The sequence below is a fragment of the Pseudophryne corroboree genome, chromosome 8, assembly GCF_028390025.1.
Source record: "Pseudophryne corroboree isolate aPseCor3 chromosome 8, aPseCor3.hap2, whole genome shotgun sequence".
Taxonomy (NCBI): Eukaryota; Metazoa; Chordata; class Amphibia; order Anura; family Myobatrachidae; genus Pseudophryne; species Pseudophryne corroboree.
Window position 1 is genome coordinate 375,421,976 of NC_086451.1, and position 20,333 is coordinate 375,442,308.

The window sequence follows — 20,333 nt, forward strand, 5'->3', positions numbered from 1 at the left end:
TGAAGTTAATATTTTATATAGGTGAATATTACCCTAACCATGTATCTGATGATGGGCAAGCAGAGGTGTTTGCGAGGCGTTGTGAGCAGGAACTTCATGGTGATACCTGGACAGGTAAGCACATGACATGTATGTGGCTGTCTAACAACATAATGTACAATTTGAAGATGCACTAAAACCATAGACAGCAAGCAATCATCAATTCACTGTTATTGATGTAGTCCATATAAGAAAATTGATGATTGGTTATTGGTTTAGTATAACTTTGGACCTGATTCTGAGATGCACACAAGACTGGATGCATCGTAGCCGACATATGCAACTTAGGGCCTAATTCAGACCTGATCGTAGATGTGTGAAAAAAAAACGCAGATCTACGATCAAACTCTTTGACATGTGTGGGGACACCCAGCATGCGGCGATGCTTTCACACCTGCCGAGTAGCTCTCTGCCTATGCAGCCTAGCTGCGAAGGCATACGGCTACCCGCCATGTTTTTGGCCACAGCAGCTGCGTGTGACGACACACAGCTGCCGCAACCCGCCCCAGCAACGGTCCGGACACGCCTCCGTTGTCTGGACCGTGCCCCCCCCCCCAATGCCACAGCAATGCTGTCCTAACACCGCTGACATGCCCCCGACCTCCCCGCGACCGCCTTTGCCTGTCAGTCAGGTAGAGGCAATCACATAAGTGCCGTTGCGTCTCACTGTGTACGCTCGAGCAGTGGCCTTTAGCCTGCGTACGCTGCCGCTGCAGCGACCAGGTCTGAATTAGGCCCTTAGAGCGATTCTGAGTGGCACGCATCTCAGTTGCTTCTTACTGATGGTTGAAAGGGCATTATTGGGTGGTAACGGGGCATTCGCATGCAAGACAAGCTTGGCATGGCTGTGTAGTCAGTATTGCTACCTTGTCTTAGTTGTGCATATGCAGAATGCACACCATTGTCAGTCGTTTATTCTGTACCAAGCATGAGGTCTATGCCGTGATGTCAGCCGCTCTTACTGCTGGACGGTATGGGGCAGCGCTGTCCCATACAACTCAGAATATGGGCGGATAGTCACATCAGAATTCCGAATGCTAGCAGTTGCTCAGAATCAGGCACTTTGTATCTTTCAGCAGTGTTATGTAAATTACATTCAGAGTCTGCCATCCTTCTTTCCAGTAATAGCTACTCACTCCCTCTTAATTTGTAGATGAATGTCACCTGTATGGGTGTGATTAGCTATGTGGGTAACGGATACCGTGCATATGGTGCTGTTAGGGGATAGCAAGCCTTACGCATGTTTCTTGTATGCCAGTCATATTGCTGTGAAAGAACAAGTCTAGCATGTGATTGTTGTGTTATTCTATAGGAACAGGAAGTTCCGTGTGTACTGTACAAGTTGTTGTGTGCCTACAGCTTTTCTGCTCCATTCCTCTCTTCCCTAATCGTAGTTAGACTGCCAGTAACACACCATGTGGTGATCCTAACAAGTATAATCACTGCTCCTGCCCCCCCATGCACTGGAACCTCAGATGGGTGCTGTGTTTCGTTCATTGCTGCTCAGCATAGAGAGTAGAAGCCCCTATGGTGTGTGACCACGTCGCCTTTCTGCTAGCTTATTCAGATTCTGCAAACTACAACTACAAAGTTGAGAAGTATGCAATGCATGTTGCAGTGATAGCTTGAACCAGTCTGTGTGTAGGTTTCTTGTTATTTGATGATCTGCCTTCTCTCCAATATTGGTTTGGCTCTTAATATGGGCACCTCTGGGATGCATGTAGTAGCCAGTTGCCCTTTAAATATATTGTTTCTCCCAACTATGTTTTTTGCACTTTTCTCTTACGTCCAAAGAGGATGCTGGGGACTCCGTAAGGACCATGGGGTATAGACGGACTCCGCAGGAGATAGGGCACCTAAAAAGAACTTTGACTATGGGTGTGCACTGGCTCCTCCCTCTATGCCCCTCCTCCAGACCTCAGTTAGATCTTGTGCCCAGAGGAGAATGGGTGCACTGCAGAGAGCTCTCCAGAGTTTTCTGAGGAAAAAGAATTTTGTTAGGTTTTTTATTTTCAGGGAGTCCTGCTGGCAACAGGCTCCCTGCATCGTGGGACCGAGGAGAGAGAAGCAGAGCTGGCTTGTCGAGTTGGGCACTGCTTCTAAGGCTACTGGACACCATTAGCTCCAGAGGGAGTCGGAACACAGGTCTCACCTGGGGTTCGTCCCGGAAACGCGCCGCTGTCCTCCTCACAGATGCCGAAGATAGAAGCCGGATAAAGAAGGCAGAAGACATCTTAGGCGGCAGAAGACATCAGATCTTCCGCACCATTGCTCCCAGTCACACACACACAGAGCAGCACTGAAGGGTGCAGGGCGCAGGGGGGGGCGCCCTGGGCAGCAATAAACCTCACATTTGGGCACAAATATAGTTGGATTAGACTGCGGAGGCAGTAAATCCACGATCCCCGCCATTTTATTGAAAAATCACTGGGACCGAAGCCCGCTGTCAGGTGAGCGGGGCTTGATCCTCAGCACTAACCAGCGCCATTTTCTCCACAGAGGCTGCATGAGGAAAACGCTGGCTCCCTGATCTCTCCCCTGCTGAACTACACAGGCTGGAAAAAAGAGAATGGGGCACATTGGCGACGCAGTGAGTGAGAATTGGAATAATATATATAAAAAGCGCTATCTGGACATACTTTTCCAGTGTTTTTAAGCGCTGGTGTGTGCTGGCATACTCCTTCTCTGTCTCTCCTTAGGACCTGGTTGGGGTTTTGTCCCCTTATAGGTTAATCCCTGTGTGTGTGGGGTGTCGGTACGTGTGTGTCGACATGTCTGAGGCGGAAAGCTTCTCCAAGGAGGAGGTGGAGCAAATGAGTGGTGTGTCCCCGTCGGCTGTGCCGACTCCAGATTGGATGGACATGTGGCATATGTTGAATGCAAGTGTGGCATCTTTACATAAAAGGCTTGATAAGGCTGATTTAGGGGGAACATCAGGGGGTCAATCCTCAGATTGGACCGACTCACAGGGCCCGTCGGGGTCTCAAAAGCGTCCCTTAACACAAGACACTACTACCGACACGGATTCTGAGTCCAGGCAATAAGGGATGTGTTGCATATTGTGGATGAACCCTCGGTCCCCGACACAAGGGTACACATGTTTAAGGAAAAGAAACAGATTATTAACTTTCCCACATATCATGAATTAAATGAATTCTTTGGAAAAGCTTGGGAGACTCCGGATAAGAGAACGCAGATCCCCAAAAGAATTTATATGGCATACCCTTTCCCTAAACAGGACAGGGAGATTTGGGAATCAGCCCCCACTGTGGACAAGGCCCTGACGCGCTTGTCAAAGAAAGTGGCGCTACCATCTCCTGACACAGTGGCCCTTAAGGACCCTGCAGATCGCAGGCAAGAAACTACCTTAAAGTGTATTTATTCTCATACGGTTGCTGTGCTAAGACCGACAATTGCGTCGGCATCGGTGTGTGGCGCAGTTGCAGCTTGGACAGATGAGCTGACAGATCAATTTGATAATATGGATAAGGATACTATATTCCTAACGCTAGCTCATATTAAAGACGCAGTCTTATTTATGAGGGATGCTCAAAGGGACATTGGATTGCTAGCTTCTAGGGCCAATGCCATGTCTGTCTCGGCGAGAAGATCCTTATGGACTCGCCAATGGACGGGTGATGCGGATTCCAAGAAACATATGGAAGTACTACCCTATAAGGGTGATGTATTGTTTGGGAATGGGCTGACGGACCTGGTTTCCACAGCTACAGCAGGTAAATCAAATGTTTTACCATATATTCCCCAACAGCAAAAGTAAGTAACACCCTATCAGATGCAGTCCTTTCGGTCGCACAAGTCCAAAAGAGGTCGGGGATCCTCTTTACTCGCCAGAGGAAAGGGCAGAGGCAAGAGAGCACCTGCTTCAGCAGGTGCCCAGGAACAAAAGTCCTCCCCGGCTGCTCCAAAAACCACAGCATGACGCTGGGGCTCCCCTGAGGGAGTCCGCACCGGTGGGGGCACGTCTTCGACTTTTCAGTCAGGCCTGGGTCAGTTCGGACCTGAATTCCTGGGTGTTGGAAATAGTTTCCCAGGGTTACAAATTGGAATTCGAGGAGGTGCCCCCAAGCCGATTTTTCAAATCGGCCCTACCAGCTGCCACATCGGAAAGGGATGTAGTGTTAGCTGCAATTCAAACGCTGTGTATACAGCAAGTGATAATCAAGGTTCCCCTGCACCAGCAGGGAAGAGGTTACTATTCAACGCTATTTGTGGTCCCGGTTCGGTCAGACCTATTTTGAATCTGAAATCCCTAAACCTGTACATAAAAAGATTCAAATTCAAAATGGAATCTCTCAGAGCGATAATAGCCAACATGGAGGAGGGGGAGTTTATGGTGTCTCTGGACATAAAGGATGCGTACCTTCATGTCCCCATATATGCCCCCCATCAGGAATACCTGAGATTCGCTGTACAGGATTGTCATTACCAATTTCAGACGTTGCCGTTTGGACTTTCCACGGCCCCAAGGATTTTCACCAAGATAATGGCGGAAATGATGGTGGTTCTGCGCAAGCATGGAGTCACAATTATCCCATACTTGGACGATCTCCTGATAAAGGCGAGATCAAGGGAGAAATTGCTGAGCAGTGTGGCGCTCTCTCTAAGAGTGCTCCAGCAACATGGTTGGATTCTAAATCTACCGAAGTCACAGTTGATTCCGACAACTCGATTACCGTTCCTAGGTATGATACTGGATACGGAACAAATGAAGGTCTTCCTCCCAGTAGAGAAAGCCCAAGACATCCAGAACATGGACCTGCTAAAACCGAAAAGGGTGTCAGTTCACCAATGCACTCGAGTTCTGGGGAAAATGGTGGCGGCCTACGAGGCCATTCCCTTTGGAAGGTTCCATGGAAGAACTTTTCAATGGGACCTTCTGGACAAGTGGTCTGGGTCTCATCTGCACTTACATCGGAAAATAACTCTGTCCCCAGGGACCAGAGTGTCCCTCCTGTGGTGGTTGCAAAGTGCTCACCTCCTGGAGGGTCGCAGGTTCGGAATTCAGGATTGGATCCTGGTTACCACGGACGCGAGCCTCCGAGGATGGGGAGCGGTCACACAGGGAAAAAAATTTCAGGGTCTTTGGTCAGACCAGGAGTCCAGTCTACACATTAATGTGTTGGAACTCAGGGGCATTTCTGATTCAATCAGACAATGTCACAGCAGTGGCGCATGTGAACCGCCAAGGCGGGACAAGAAGCAGAGTCGCGATGGCGGAAGCCACCAAGATTCTTCGCTGGGCGGAAAATCACGTAAGCGCTCTGTCAGCTGTCTTCATTCCGGGAGTGGACAACTGGGAAGCAGACTTCCTCAGCAGACACGATTTCCATCCAGGAGAGTGGGGTCTTCATCAAGAAGTCTTTGCAGACGTAACACGTCTTTGGGGAACTCAATAGACATGATGGCGTCACGCCTCAACAAAAAACTTTGGAGGTATTGCGCCAGGTCTCGGGACCCTCAGGCAGTAGCAGTAGACGCTCTGGTAACACCGTTGGTGTTCAAATCGGTCTACGTGTTTCCTCATCTTCCTCTCATCACAAAAGTGTTGAGGATCATAAGACGAAGAAGAGTACAGATGATACTCGTCCCAGACTGGCCTCGAAGGGCCTGGTACTCGGATCTACAAGAGATGCTCACAGGAGATCCCTGGCCTCTTCCTCTGAGGGAAGACCTGTTGCAGCAGGGGCCTTGTGTATTGCAAGACTTACCGCGGTTACATTTGACGGCATGGCGGTTGAACGCCGAATCCTAGCGGAAAAGGGGATTCCGGAAGAGGTCATCCCTACCTTAATAAAGGCTAGGAAGGAGGTGACGGTAAAACATTATCACTGTATCTGGCGAAAGTATGTGTCTTGGTGTGAGACCAAGAATGTACCTACGGAAGATTTTCATCTGGGTCGTCTTCTCCACTTCCTACAGACAGGAGTGGATATGGGCCTGAAATTAGGCTCTGTTAAGGTACAGATTTCGGCCCTCTCGATTTTCTTTCAGAAGGAATTGGCTTCTCTTCCAGAAGTCCAGACGTTTGTAAAGGGAGTGCTATACATCCAGCCTCCTCTTGTGCCTCCAGTGGCACCGTGGGACCTCAACGTGGTGTTGCAGTTCCTAAAATCACACTGGTTTGAACCGCTTAACAAGGTTTAGTTGAAATTTCTTACTTGGAAGGTGGTCATGTTGTTGGCCTTGGCATCAGCAAGGCGAGTATCAGAATTGGCGGCTTTGTCATACAAAAGCCCCTACTTGATTTTTCATGTGGATCGAGCTGAATTGAGGACTCGTCCGCAATTTTTGCCTAAGGTGGTTTCTTCATTCCATGTGAATCAACCTATTGTGGTGCCTGTGGCTACAAGTGACCTGGAGGATTCCAGATCCCTGGACGTAGTCAGGGCATTAAAGATTTATGTAGCCAGGACGGCTAGAATTATGAAAACAGGCTCTGTTTGTCCTGTATGCTGCCAATAAGATTGGCGCACCTGCTTCGAAGCAGACTATTGCTCGCTGGATCTGTAATACGATTCAGCAGGCTCACTCTACGGCTGGATTGCTGGTACCAAATTCGGTTAAGGCCCATTCCACTAGGAAGGTGGGCTCTTCTTGGGCAGCTTGGTCGGGGTCAAACACTTTTGCTAAATTCTACAAGTTTGATATCCTGGCTGATGAGGACCTAGCGTTTGCTCAGTCGGTGCAGCAGAGTCATACGCACTCTCCTGCCCGATTGGATGCTTTGGTATAAACCCCATGGTCCTTACGGAGTCCCCAGCATCCTCTAGGACGTAAGAGAAAATAAGATTTTAAACCTACCGGTAAATCTATTTCTCCTAGTCCGTAGAGGATGCTGGGCGCCCGTCCCAGTGCGGAAACTCTGCAAGACTTGTACATAGTTGTTGCTTACATAAGGGTTATATTACAGTTGACATCGGTCTTGGACGGTTACTGTCGTTTTTGTTCATACTGTTAACTGGTTATGTATGTTCCAGGTTACATGGTATGATTGGTGTGGGCAGGTATGAATCGTGCCCTTGGATTGCTAAATCCTGCCTTGTATTGTCCATCTCCGCTGGGCACAGTTCTCTAACTGAGGTCTGGAGGAGGGGCATAGAGGGAGGAGCCAGTGCACACCCATAGTCAAAGTTCTTTTTAGGTGCCCTATCTCCTGCGGAGCCCGTCTCTACCCCATGGTCCTTACGGAGTCCCCAGCATCCTCTACGGACTAGGAGAAATAGATTTACCGGTAGGTTTAAAATCTTATTTTTAATTGCACCAGTTTATACAAATGTCCATGTCTTTTTGACACGGTGTCATTGTGTCTGTAGGACATTTTGTGTTACTGCTGACTTATGCCATGTTCTTAAAACCCAGTGGGTGTCACGGTAACTGAAGGTGTTTCCAAGTATTACCCAGAAATACCTTTTCTGTATTATGAGGCTAGTTTGCCTATAGTTATTGCCTATAATAGACAGCACAACTTATTAAAATAGCAAGTGAATTAGTGTTTACACCGAGCTTTTGGCCCAGATTATTGCTGGGTTAACCCAGATGGCATCTCGGCGTAAAAGGGTTAACCCGGGTTCATTAACAGGGAATCCAACCTGGGTAGCTTGCATGGTAGGTCCTGGGAAGGGTTAGGTGGCAGTGTGAACAGGTAACCCGGGTTATCTGACTCAGGATCTGTCCACATCATCGGGAAAGCCTCATTACAGGCGCAAGGTAATAATGTCATCTCCAAACGCCGACACTGCACCTGTGTGCAGTTTGAACAGCGCCGACCCGGGGATAATCGGGGCCGGTGCCATAGTGTGAAAGGGTTTTGTCTCTGGCCTGAACCTGTTTGGAACCATGTTCCAAATCTCGGGTCAGACCTGGGACATAGGTGTAAAAGGGTTATGACATGTTATTCTAGAAGGATTGCAAGTACAGGTATTAAGTGTGATTGATCTTGTCCTTTGGGAGAAATCAAGTCATCCATGTAATTTCATGTTTTAGTGTAGCAAATCATTTCTTGGATGTGACTGCCTTGTGCTTTTCACACAACCTGCCAAAACTTTATTATGTTGTTTTATGGGAACAGCAGGAGATTAGCATATGAGCACTTCAAGTTTTGTGTGTAGATTATGGTGGAACCAGTCAAGTGGGTCACAGTCTTATTGGTCTACAGTGACAGCATGAGTTTGTCATCAATAAAGTGGGAGATGGGTGGAGATGAATCATACCTTCTAAAGAGTGGAGAATTGCCCGTAGCAACCCATCATATTCTACCTATCATTTCATGTATTTGATAAATGCTAGAAAGAATCTGATTGGAAGCTATGGGATTTTCTCTATCGTCCTAGTGGATGCTGGGGTTCCTGAAAGGACCATGGGGAATAGCGGCTCCGCAGGAGACAGGGCACAAAAGTAAAGCTTTCCGATCAGGTGGTGTGCACTGGCTCCTCCCCCTATGACCCTCCTCCAAGCCAGTTAGATTTTTGTGCCCGGCCGAGAAGGGTGCAATCTAGGTGGCTCTCCTAAAGAGCTGCTTAGAAAAGTTTAGCTTAGGTTTTTTATTTTACAGTGAGTCCTGCTGGCAACAGGATCACTGCAACGAGGGACTTAGGGGAGAAGAAGTGAACTCACCTGCGTGCAGGATGGATTGGCTTCTTGGCTACTGGACATCAGCTCCAGAGGGACGATCACAGGTACAGCCTGGATGGTCACCGGAGCCTTGCCGCCGGCCCCCTTCCAGATGCTGAAATAAGAAGAGGTCCAGAATCGGCGGCAGAAGACTCCTCAGTCTTCTAAAGGTAGCGCACAGCACTGCAGCTGTGCGCCATTTTCCTCTCAGCACACTTCACACGGCAGTCACTGAGGGTGCAGGGCGCTGGGAGGGGGGCGCCCTGGGAGGCAAATGAAAACCTATTTTGGCTAAAAATACCTCACATATAGCCTCCGGAGGCTATATGGAGATATTTAACCCCTGCCAGAATCCGTTAAGAGCGGGAGACGAGGCCGCCGAAAAAGGGGCGGGGCCTATCTCCTCAGCACACAGCGCCATTTTCCCTCACAGAAAGGCTGGAGGGAAGGCTCCCAGGCTCTCCCCTGCACTGCACTACAGAAACAGGGTTAAAACAGAGAGGGGGGGCACTAATTTGGCGTTAGAAATATATAAAAAAGATGCTATAAGGGAAAACACTTATATAAGGTTGTCCCTATATAATTATAGCGTTTTTGGTGTGTGCTGGCAAACTCTCCCTCTGTCTCTCCAAAGGGCTAGTGGGTCCTGTCCTCTATCAGAGCATTCCCTGTGTGTGTGCTGTGTGTCGGTACGTGTGTGTCGACATGTAGGAGGACGATGTTGGTGAGGAGGCGGAGCAATTGCCTGTAATGGTGATGTCACTCTCTAGGGAGTCGACACCGGAATGGATGGCTTATTTAGGGAATTACGTGATAATGTCAACACGCTGCAAGGTCGGTTGACGACATGAGACGGCCGACAAACAATTAGTACCGGTCCAGACGTCTCAAAAACACCGTCAGGGGTTTTAAAACGCCCGTTTACTTTAGTCGGTCGACACAGACACAGACAGGGACACTGAATCCAGTGTCGACGGTGAATAAACAAACGTATTCCTTATTAGGGCCACACGTTAAAGGCAATGAAGGAGGTGTTACATATTTCTGATACTACAAGTACCACAAAAGAGGGTATTATGTGGGATGTGAAAAAACTACCATAGTTTTTCCTGAATCAGATAAATTAAATAAAGTGTGTGATGATGCGTGGGTTCCCCCCGATAGAAAATTATGGGCGGTATACCCTTTCCCGCCAGAAGTTAGGGCGCGTTGGGAAACACCCCTTAGGGTGGATAAGGCGCTCACACGCTTATCAAAACAAGTGGCGGTACCGTCTATAGATAGGGCCGTCCTCAAGGACCAGCTGACAGGAGGCTGGAAAATATCATAAAAAGTATATACACACATACTGGTGTTATACTGCGACCAGCGATCGCCTCAGCCTGGATGTGCAGAGCTGGGGTGGCTTGGTCGGATTCCCTGACTAAAAATATTGATACCCTTGACAGGGACAGTATTTTATTGACTATAGAGCATTTAAAGGATGCATTTCTATATATGCGAGATGCACAGAGGGATATTTGCACTCTGGCATCAAGAGTAAATGCGATGTCCATAACTGCCAGAAGATGTTATGGACACGACAGTGGTCAGGTGATGCAGATTCCAAACGGCACAAAGGTGTATTGCCGTATAAAGGAAGAGGAGTTATTTGGGGTCGGTCCATCGGACCTGGTGGCCACGGCAACTGCTGGAAAATCCACCGTTTTTACCCTAAGTCACATCTCTGCAGAAAAAGACACCGTCTTTTCAGCCTCAGTCCTTTCGTCCCTATAAGATCATATCTGCCCAGGGATAGAGGAAAGGGAAGAAGACTGCAGCAGGCAGCCCATTCCCAGGAACAGAAGCGTTCCACCGCTTCTGACAAGTTCTCAGCATGGCGCTGAGACCGTACAGGACCCCTGGATCCTACAAGTAGTATCCCAGGGGTACAGATTGGAATGTCGAGACGTTTCCCCTTCGCAGGCTCCTGAAGTCTGCTTTACCAAGGTCTCCCTCCGACAAGGAGGCAGTATGGGAAAAAAATTCACAAGCTGTATTCCCAGCAGGTGATAATTAAATTACCCCTCCTACTACAAGAAAAGGGGTATTATTCCACACTATATTGTGGTACTGAAGCCAGAAGGCTAGGTGAGACTTATTCTAAATCTAAAAAATTTTTGAACACTTACAAAGGTTCAAATCAAGATGGAGTCACTCAGAGCAGTGATAACGAACAGGAAGAAGGGGACTATATAGTGTCCCGGGACATCAGGGATGCTTACCTCTATGTCCCAAATTTGCCCTTCTCACTAAGGGTACCTCAGGTTCGTGGTGCAGAACTGTCACTATCAGTTTCAGACGCTGCCGTTTGGATTGTCCACGGCACCCCGGGTCTTTACTAAGGTAATGGCCGAAATGATGATTCTTCTTCGAAGAAAAGGCGTCTTAATTATCCCTTACTTGGACGATCTCCTGATAAGGGCATAGTCCAGGGAACAGTTGGAGGTAGGAGTAGCACTATCTCGGATACTGCTACAACAGCACGGGTGGATTCTAAATATTCCAAAATCGCAGCTGATCCCGACGACACGTCTGCTGTGCCTAGGGATGATTCTGGACACAGTCCAGAAAAAGGTGTTTCTCCCGAAAGAGAAAGCCAGGGAGTTATCCGAGCTAGTCAGGAACCTCCTAAAAACAGTGCATCATTGCACAAGGGTCCTGGTAGAAAATGGTGGCTTCCTACGAAGCAATTCCATTCGGCAGATTTCACGCAAGAACTTTTCAGTGGGATCTGCTGGACAAATGGTCCGGATCGCATCTTCAGATGCATCAGCGGATAACCCTATATCCAAGGACAAGGGTGTCTCTCCTGTGGTGGTTATAGAGTGCTCATCTTCTAGAGGGCCGCAGATTCGGCATTCAGGATTGGATGCTGGTGACCACGGAGCCCAGCCCGAGAGGCTGGGGAGCAGTCACACAAAGAAAAAAAAAAAAATTTCCAGGGAGTGTGATCAAGTCTGGAGACTTTTCTCCACATAAATATACTGGAGCTAAGGGTAAATTTATAATGCTCTAAGCTTAGCAAGACCTCTGCTTCAAGGTCAGCCGGTATTGATCCAGTGGGAAAAACATCACGGCAGTCGCCCACGTAAACAGACAGGGCGACACAAGAAGCAGGAGGGCAATGGCAAAAACTGCAAGGACTTTTCGCTGGGCGGAAAATCATGTGATAGCACTGTCAGCAGTGTTTCATCCCGGGAATGGAAACTGGGAAGCAGACTTCCTCAGCAGGCACGACCTCCACCCGGGAGAGTGGAAACTTCATCGGGAAGTTTTTTCCACATGATTGTAAACCGTTGGGAAATACCAAAGGTGGACATGATGGCGTCCCGTCTGAACAAAAAACGGGACAGGTATTGCGCCAGGTCAAGAGACCCTCAGGCAATAGCTGTGGACGTTCTGGTAACACCGTGGGTGTACCAGTCGGTGTATGTGTTCCCTCCTCTGCTTCTCATACCTAAGGTGCTGAGAATTATAAGACGTAGAGGAGTAAGAACTATACTCATGGCTCCGGATTGGCCAAGAAGGACTTGGTACCCGGAACTTCAAGAGATGTTTACAGAGGTCTTATGGCCTCTGCCGCTAAGAAGGGACTTGCTTCAGCAAGTACCATGTCTGTTCCAAGACTTACCGCAGCTGCGTTTGTTGGCATGGCGGTGGAACGCTGGATCCTAAGGGAAAAAGGCATTCCGGAAGAGGTCATTCCTACCCTGGTCAAAGCCAGAAAGGAGGTGACCGCACAACATTATCACCACATGTGGCGAAAATATGTTGCGTGGTGTGAGGCCAGGAAGGCCCCACAAAGAAATTTCAACTCGGTCGATTCCTGCATTTCCTGCAAACAGGAGTGTCTATGGGCCTCAAATTGGGGTCCATTAAGGTTCAAATTTCGGCCCTGTCAATTTTCTTCCAGAAAGAATTGGCTTCAGTTCCTGAAGTCCAGAACTTTGTCAAGGGAGTATTGCATATACAACCCTCTTTTGTGCCTCCAGTGGCACTGTGGGATCTCAACGTAGTTCTGGGATTCTTCAAATCACATTGGTTTAAAACCAGTCAAATCTGTGGATTTGAAGCATCTCACATGAAAAGTGACCATGTTCTTGGCCCTGGCCTGGACCAGGCGAGTGTCAAATTGGTGGTTTTTTTCTCAAAAAAGCCCATATTTGTTTGTCCATTCGGACAGGGCAGAGCTGCGGACTCGTCCCCAGTTCTCTCCCTAAGGTGGTGTCAGTGTTTCACCTGAACCAGCTTATTGTGGTGCCTTGCACCTACTAGGGACTTGGAGGACTCCAAGTTGCTAGATGTTGTCAGGGCCCTGAAAATATAGGTTCCAGGACGGCTGGAGTCAGGAAAACTGACTTGCTGTTATCCTGTATGCACCCAACAAACTGGGTGCTCTTGCTTTTAAGCAGACTATTGCTAGTTGGATGTGTAATACAATTCAGCTTGCACATTCTGTGGCAGGCCTGCCACAGCCAAAATATGTAAATGCCCATTCCACAAGGAAGGTGGGCTCATCTTGGGCGGCTGCCCGAGGGGTCTCGGCTTTACAACTTTGCCGAGCGGTTATTTAGTCAGGGGCAAACACGTTTGTAAAATCCTACAAATTTGATACCCTGGCTAAGGAGGACCTGGAGTTCTCTCATTCGGTGCTGCAGAGTCATCCGCACTCTCCCGCCCGTTTGGGAGCTTTGGTATAATCCCCATGGTCCTTTCAGGAACCCCAGCATCCACTAGGACGATAGAGAAAATAAGAATTTACTTACCGATAATTCTATTTCTCGGAGTCCGTAGTGGATGCTGGGCGCCCATCCCAAGTGCGGATTATCTGCAATACTTGTACATAGTTACAAAAATCGGGTTATTATTGTTGTGAGCCATCTTTTCAGAGGCTCCGCTGTTATCATACTGTTAACTGGGTTTAGATCACAAGTTGTACGGTGTGATTGGTGTGGCTGGTATGAGTCTTACCCGGGATTCAAAATTCCTCCCTTATTGTGTACGCTCGTCCGGGCACAGTACCTAACTGGCTTGGAGGAGGGTCATAGGGGGAGGAGCCAGTGCACACCACCTGATCGGAAAGCTTTACTTTTGTGCCCTGTCTCCTGCGGAGCCGCTATTCCCCATGGTCCTTTCAGGAACCCCAGCATCCACTACGGACTCCGAGAAATAGAATTATCGGTAAGTAAATTCTTATTTTTCTCGCCTGGTCCACTTTTCCTCTCTTTGCACCACTTGATACATCACCCCCTAAGTTACACAGTAACATCTAGATGTGGATTGTACTTTCTCACTTTATTTTTAACTCATTGTTTGTTTGTGTTTTGCCTCTTTTATTGTGATCTCTTTTGTTTCCAGTGCATCCTGTTCCACCTGATGGATCCGTAGATGGAAGTATTTTAAAAGACCCTTATAATGTGACCTGCTCACCACACGAGTCAGCGGAGCATGAGATCAGTTTTTTTCATAGGCTCCAAGGTGAAAGCTCACCTGACAAACCACCCTTCTATGAGATAGGCAATCTCACATATACATCTGCTTCTGAAGAATGTGAACAAAGCACTCTCCTTCTCAGCGAGGGCGTTGACATTATTGACCATGATAAGCCAGAGGGAAACAAGCAGCAGAAGATGACAAATGTTAGAAAGTGGCCTAAAAGAGTTAGTAAATTATCTTCTCGTGCCGATGACCAAAAAACCCAAGTAGAGGATAAGTCGCATCACTGTAATCAGTGTGGGAAACACTTTGATTACAAATCCAACCTTATCAGGCACCAGAGAACTCACACAGGTGAAAAACCATATGCCTGTGATGATTGCGGAAAGCGCTATGCTACCAAGTCTCATCTAACTATCCACAGGAGGACACACCTCAGCGAGAAGCCTCACCGATGCGACGAGTGTGGGAAACACTTTACGTACAAGTCCCAAATTGCAATGCACCAAAGAACGCACACTGGAGAGAAGCCACATACCTGCAACCTGTGTGGGAAGAACTTTGCTTACAAATCATACCTGATCATTCATCAGAGGATACACTCAGGGGAGCGGCCCCACGTCTGCCCACAGTGCGGGAAAGGCTTCACGGACAAGTCCAACCTCCGCAAGCACCAGAACACTCACGTAGAACGCAAGCCATATGACTGCCGGGAGTGTGGCAAACATTTCAATTCAAAATATAGTCTGACTACACATCAGAGAACGCATCTGGCATCAAAGACTAAATAATATGACCCAATAGAAATGCTTTAAGCTGACCGGTCACATAGCACAGTGGAGGCTGCCATGCTGTGCAACTAATGATGTCTCAACTGAACACTGATTCAGCCCAGTTATTGCCAGCCTTCACTGTATGTTTTTGACAGGTTCATCTTAAAAATCACAAAATGGACAGATGGCTTGTCAAGTAAGTTCAAGGAAGAGTTTGGCACTGCATTGTCCCTTAAGAGTTTGTATTTATCAAATGTTGTTGAAGGAAACTCAGATGTAGTAATCAGTGCTTTATTTCATGTGCTGTAAAGCATCAGTCAGAGCACCAAATTCTGGAGAGGTTCTTCACATGTATGCTAGTTAGGTTTGTAAATTGGTGACTTGTAAGTCCTACATGTCTGGGTTCTATCTGAAGTATGCCTACGACAATACCCAATGGCAGTGCTGAACTAATCCTAGAGCCATGCAACACAGAATAGTACTTTGCGCATCTAAGTTTTAGTATTACTCATATTTATATAGTGTTAACATATTATACAGCTCTACAGAGAATGTTTGTTCATCTAGATCAGTTTCTACCCTGGGGGAGCTTGGAATTTCACTACCACAGACACTAAGGGGATGATTCGGAGTCTCATAAAGCAGCGCAAGTGGCTGCATCTTTTGCCTGTCACACTTCTGCGACTTTATGCAAAAGAGTCGACAAACCCTTCCTTGGTGTACAGCGTCTGAATGTACAAGGCTGAGACACACACTTTGAGCACCTTTAGATGCTGCAATCATGCTGGGAGTTTAGTAGACGCAACCATCGGTCACACCATTGAAACTTGCACCTGCCCCATGCTAGGTGCAGATTCTATGTGTGAATGGTTGTGCAACCACTTTAGTGACACCCCTGCAACTTTGCCATAACACGAACATAACCTGGACTATCTTTTTGTGTCCACTCAGCCATGTCCCAGCCACTGCTCAGGAGCGCCCAATACATTTTCAAGAAGTTTCTGAGACCGTGACTCTCAATTGCAACTGCAACTCTGTGCGCACGGAATCTGGATGCAAAACAGTGCAACATAGAAAATGGCAATGCATCCGACTCAGAAGCAGACCATAAGCTCATTGAAAGCCAATGATTTGTATTTGTGACAATTATCTATTGTTTGACTGATTAGGTGGATCTTAGGTCTGGCTGCTAATTCAATAGAAATCTATTAAAACGCTTAATAGTATTGCTGTTTTAAATTCTACAAACAAAAACTAAATCGTCAACTTTGAAAAAATGCTGTTTAGTAAATATACCACTTAAGAGTCTGAAAGTACATATCTTGTCTGCATAAAATACCTTAGAGATTTCACTTAATTGACAGGCTTTTTTTTCAAGGGTATGGTAGAACCCATACAATGGCTGCCTCTAGTCAAGTTGTGTCTGATTGCAGCTTTTCAACTTCTTCCAGAACAAAGTTAGCTCAGCTGGACTCTTCTGAAGACTAATACCCCTTTCAAACATAAGCAAAAACCTGGGAATTTGCCAGAGCACGATGAGTCTACCCAAGTCCTGCTTATGTCTGAAAGGGTCAGACCTGGGTTGACAGTCCTAGGTCCGTGACCCTTGGTTATTTCCGGGACATGCAACCTGGGTCACTGTTCCAGCTGTGAAAGGTATTACCCAGGTCTTGATGACCTGGGTCATGGCTAAAAAGAGTTGCGGCCACATTAGCACTTGGAGATAACATTATCTCCAAGCATCCACTTCAAGGAGGAAGACCCGGGTCACTGGAAGACCCAGGTCCGGTGTGAAGTGTTACAACCAGGGAATAACCTGGATCCATTAATCAGATGTGAACGTGGGTAAATACTGAAACTCCGGGTTCAAGCGGTGTTCTGTGACCAGGGTCTGCACTGGGTTAAAGCAGGGGTTTATATCTGAAAGAGGTATAAATCAGATTTGGTAATGATTATGTGGGAAACATTAGGCAGTAGTATTGCCCTATACAAATAAGTATTGTTGTCTGTTGGCATAATTTCTGGCTTATTTTTAATGAAAAGCCCCAGATTGCCAGCCCAAACCACATAGAAGTATTCAGGAAAGACAACACAAGGCAGTCAGTTAAGGTGGGTACACACTGGTAGACGTATCTGCAGATTAATGGATCTGCATATATATCTATAGGTGGATCGGGCAGTATGTTGTGCATACACACTGCCCGATCCGTTGTGACTGACGCCACAAACTGAACAGGCATTTACATGCACCCGCCCATTTGAGCCGTCAATCACTGCCGGCTTGTGCAGGAAGTTTACGGGAGGTCGGCTGACCGCCCGTACACACAGAACGATGCACCAATATACCTGTAGATATAGATATACCTGTAGATATATTGGTCATCATGTGTGCTGCAGGGCTTACGCCAGGCATGTCCAAACTGCGGCCCTCCAGCTGTTGTGAAACTACATATCCCAGCATGCCCTGACACAGTTTTGCTGTCAGAGAATGCTAAAGCTGTGTCAGGGCATGCTGGGATGTGTAGTTTCTCAACAGCCGGAGGGCTGCAGTTTGGACATGCCTGGCTTACACGATATGTCTATGAACTACGATGTTTACAGACATATCATTGGTACACACCGGCCGACGGACCCACGATATATCAGTTGTTCAAACGAACATCCGAAATATCGGCCAGTGTGTACGCACTTTGAGTGTTTTTAGAACAGTCAGCAAGGTACAGGTAAGGGATTCATCACTGGAAACCAATTATCGAGAAAGTTCCATTAAACATTAAAAGTAAGCTGCTGCTGCTCTGGAATAATGTCACACTGATCACTGATATGTATATGCACCATGTTTATGCCAGAAGTAAACAGTAGTTTATGGGTCAGTTTTAAATCTAGAGAAAAGTGTATATGCAATTGGTTTTTGGCAGCAGATGTGAGTTGCAGTACTCAATTGTACACAATATAGCAGGCATGGTGCAGCCGTTTTGGGGGCGTGTAAATGCCTGCGACTGCGTCACCGATGGGTGTCTGGTGGTTGCGTCTTACTGCACAAGCAGTAGATCTGCAATGCCTCGACTGGGCGTCTCAGTACATATCCCGGCAGCTGCGACATTTGGATACTTTCACACAGCCACTGTGTACAAATTTGCAAAAGCATCTGTGTCCACCTCTGAATCGGGCCTTGTGTCCAGGCAGTGCTATTAATTAACATTAAAGTCGCATTAACTAGGTAAAATATTGATGGAAAATAAAAATGCTAATTAAGTTCATTAGATATAGATATCCAATGCCTTCCCTTTAAAAATAAAATAAAACTGGGAATCTGCGTTTATGCTATGGACCGATTGCATGTATCCGTTACATAATGTGAATAGATTGCAGCAGCCACACTAATATTAGTAAATGTATCGGTGGCAGCAATTCAGCAGTGGCTGCCGATCGCCATCACTATCTGTATGTACTTTGCACCAGTGCTTGAGCACCCACACATTATACGCCTCCTGACAGGCACATAGAAGTCTGGCAAAGGTCACATACAGTATGTGCAAACACGCACTTGCATGCTCCCTGTCTTCCCTGTCCCACTTAAGCATAAAGAGTTATTAGTGCAAAATGTGGCCAAAACTACATACACGTGGCTGTGCAGTGCCAAAAAAGTAGTCTTACATACGGGATGTAGTTAGGAGACCGCCGGTCACAACACATTCCACTACATCCCAACCCCTGAGAATCCTGACAGTCGGCATGCCGACTAGCAGGGACTATTCCCACTCGTGGGTGTCTACCCATAGAGTGGGAATAGAACACCGAGCCTGCAGTGTGGTGAGCGCAGCATGCCCACAAGTGGGTTGTGCCCACTGCTGGGATACCGGGGGAGGTATGCAGACCAGTGGTCTGACCACCGGTTACGCATGCACAACCCTTACATACAACGTGATATCAGCCCCCAGGGGCCGGATGTAACCAAGTCCAAGTTGGCTGAAAGTGCGGGTTCCCAGCCGAACTTGGACTTTTTTTTCAATGCGGCAATCATGTAAAAGGCAAACCCATGACTTGTAAATGACTACCGCTTTAAAAAACCCTCCGAGTTTGGCCGGGAATCTGCACCTCCGACCAACTTGGACTTCGTTACATTCGGCCCCATGTGTCTTCTATAACCAATGCGAAGAGTGCTAGATAGGGAGATTCAGAAGTTGGGTGGGGAAAGACGGGGTTCATTTGATAACGGCATGCATGGTGATCCAAATGATAGAGTTATGGGAAAACCATTCTTTGGCTGACTTGGCTATAGTGTGTGTTTCCTGTGGTAGGAAATCTAGATTTTAGGCACTAAAATGGGGTAGGGATTGATATAAATGAATGGACATTATTTATAGTACAAGCTGTGTAATATGTTGGGTGCTATAAAAAAATTATCTGGAAAACACTAAATACCAAATTTTTTGGGCTAATTTGTCCTATATCTGTAATATGTTTAAATGTGTGTAAGTTCTTGTAATTATGTTCAATAAATACTTTTGTTATTACTTGCCGTGTCTGCAACTCCCATTTATTGCCATAATTATTTACTAATAATTATCATTTTGTATTATTGGGCTTTGAAACTACTGACATTGGGGGTCATTCCGACCCGTTCGCACGCTGCGGTTCATCACAGTGGTGCGAACGGGTCAGAACTGCGCATGCGCTGCGGCCACATAGCGCAGGTGCGTCGTTGCCCGGCGACTGCCGCGTACGAAGAATGCGGTTGCAGCGACGATTAACAGGAGGAAGGCGTTCCGGGGCATCAACTCACCCTTTTCCGGGCATGGAGATCCGAACACAGGCGTTTGGAGGGCGGGTGTCTGACGTCAATTCCGGGACCTTCATTGCTGGATCCATCGCACAGGGTAAGTAACTGCAGGGCTAGTCTTATTTTACACAAAACTTTTTTAGCATAGCAGGGCTGCACAAGCGATCGCAGCCCAGCTATGCTAAAATACACTTCCCCATAGGCGGCGTCTAGTTGATCGCACGAGCAGCAAAAAGTTGCTACGTGTGAGCAACTCGGAATGAGTTGGCGCCCCGGAACACCTTCCTCCTGTCAATCGTTTTGCGATCGCTGCTGCGACCGCTTTCTTCGTACACGGCATCACTGCCCGGCGATGCACCTGCGCAATGCGGACGCCGCGCATGAGCAGTTCCAACCTGTTCACACCGCTGCGATGAACAGCAGTGTGCGAACGGGTTGGAATGAGCCCCAATGCATGGAAGGCTTCACTGAAGCCTGGAAAGGCCTCTGCTGGGTCCCCACTGCTGGCAATGCGTACCATCTATAGATGGCGTAAGTGGTACAGGGGCAAATAGAGGTAAACTAAGCTTACCGCTGATTGTTAAATACTGAAAGGAGGGCTATTCAGAATTGTTAGCAAACCAGTAAAG

The 20,333-nt window shown here is 47.4% G+C and overlaps 1 protein-coding gene across 1 annotated transcript in view; it reads left to right on the forward strand.

Moving 5' to 3' along the window:
• Window positions 1-17,385, forward strand: part of LOC134949169 (zinc finger protein 614-like) — a 58,483-nt gene extending 41,098 nt beyond the window's left edge. The window contains exons 7-8 of the mRNA XM_063937591.1: window positions 22-114; window positions 14,071-17,385. Coding sequence (XP_063793661.1) covers window positions 22-114; window positions 14,071-14,939 — 962 coding nt within the window. The 3' untranslated portion in view covers window positions 14,940-17,385. The remainder of the gene's footprint in view (window positions 1-21; window positions 115-14,070) is intronic.
• The last annotated feature ends 2,948 nt before the right edge of the window (window positions 17,386-20,333 follow it).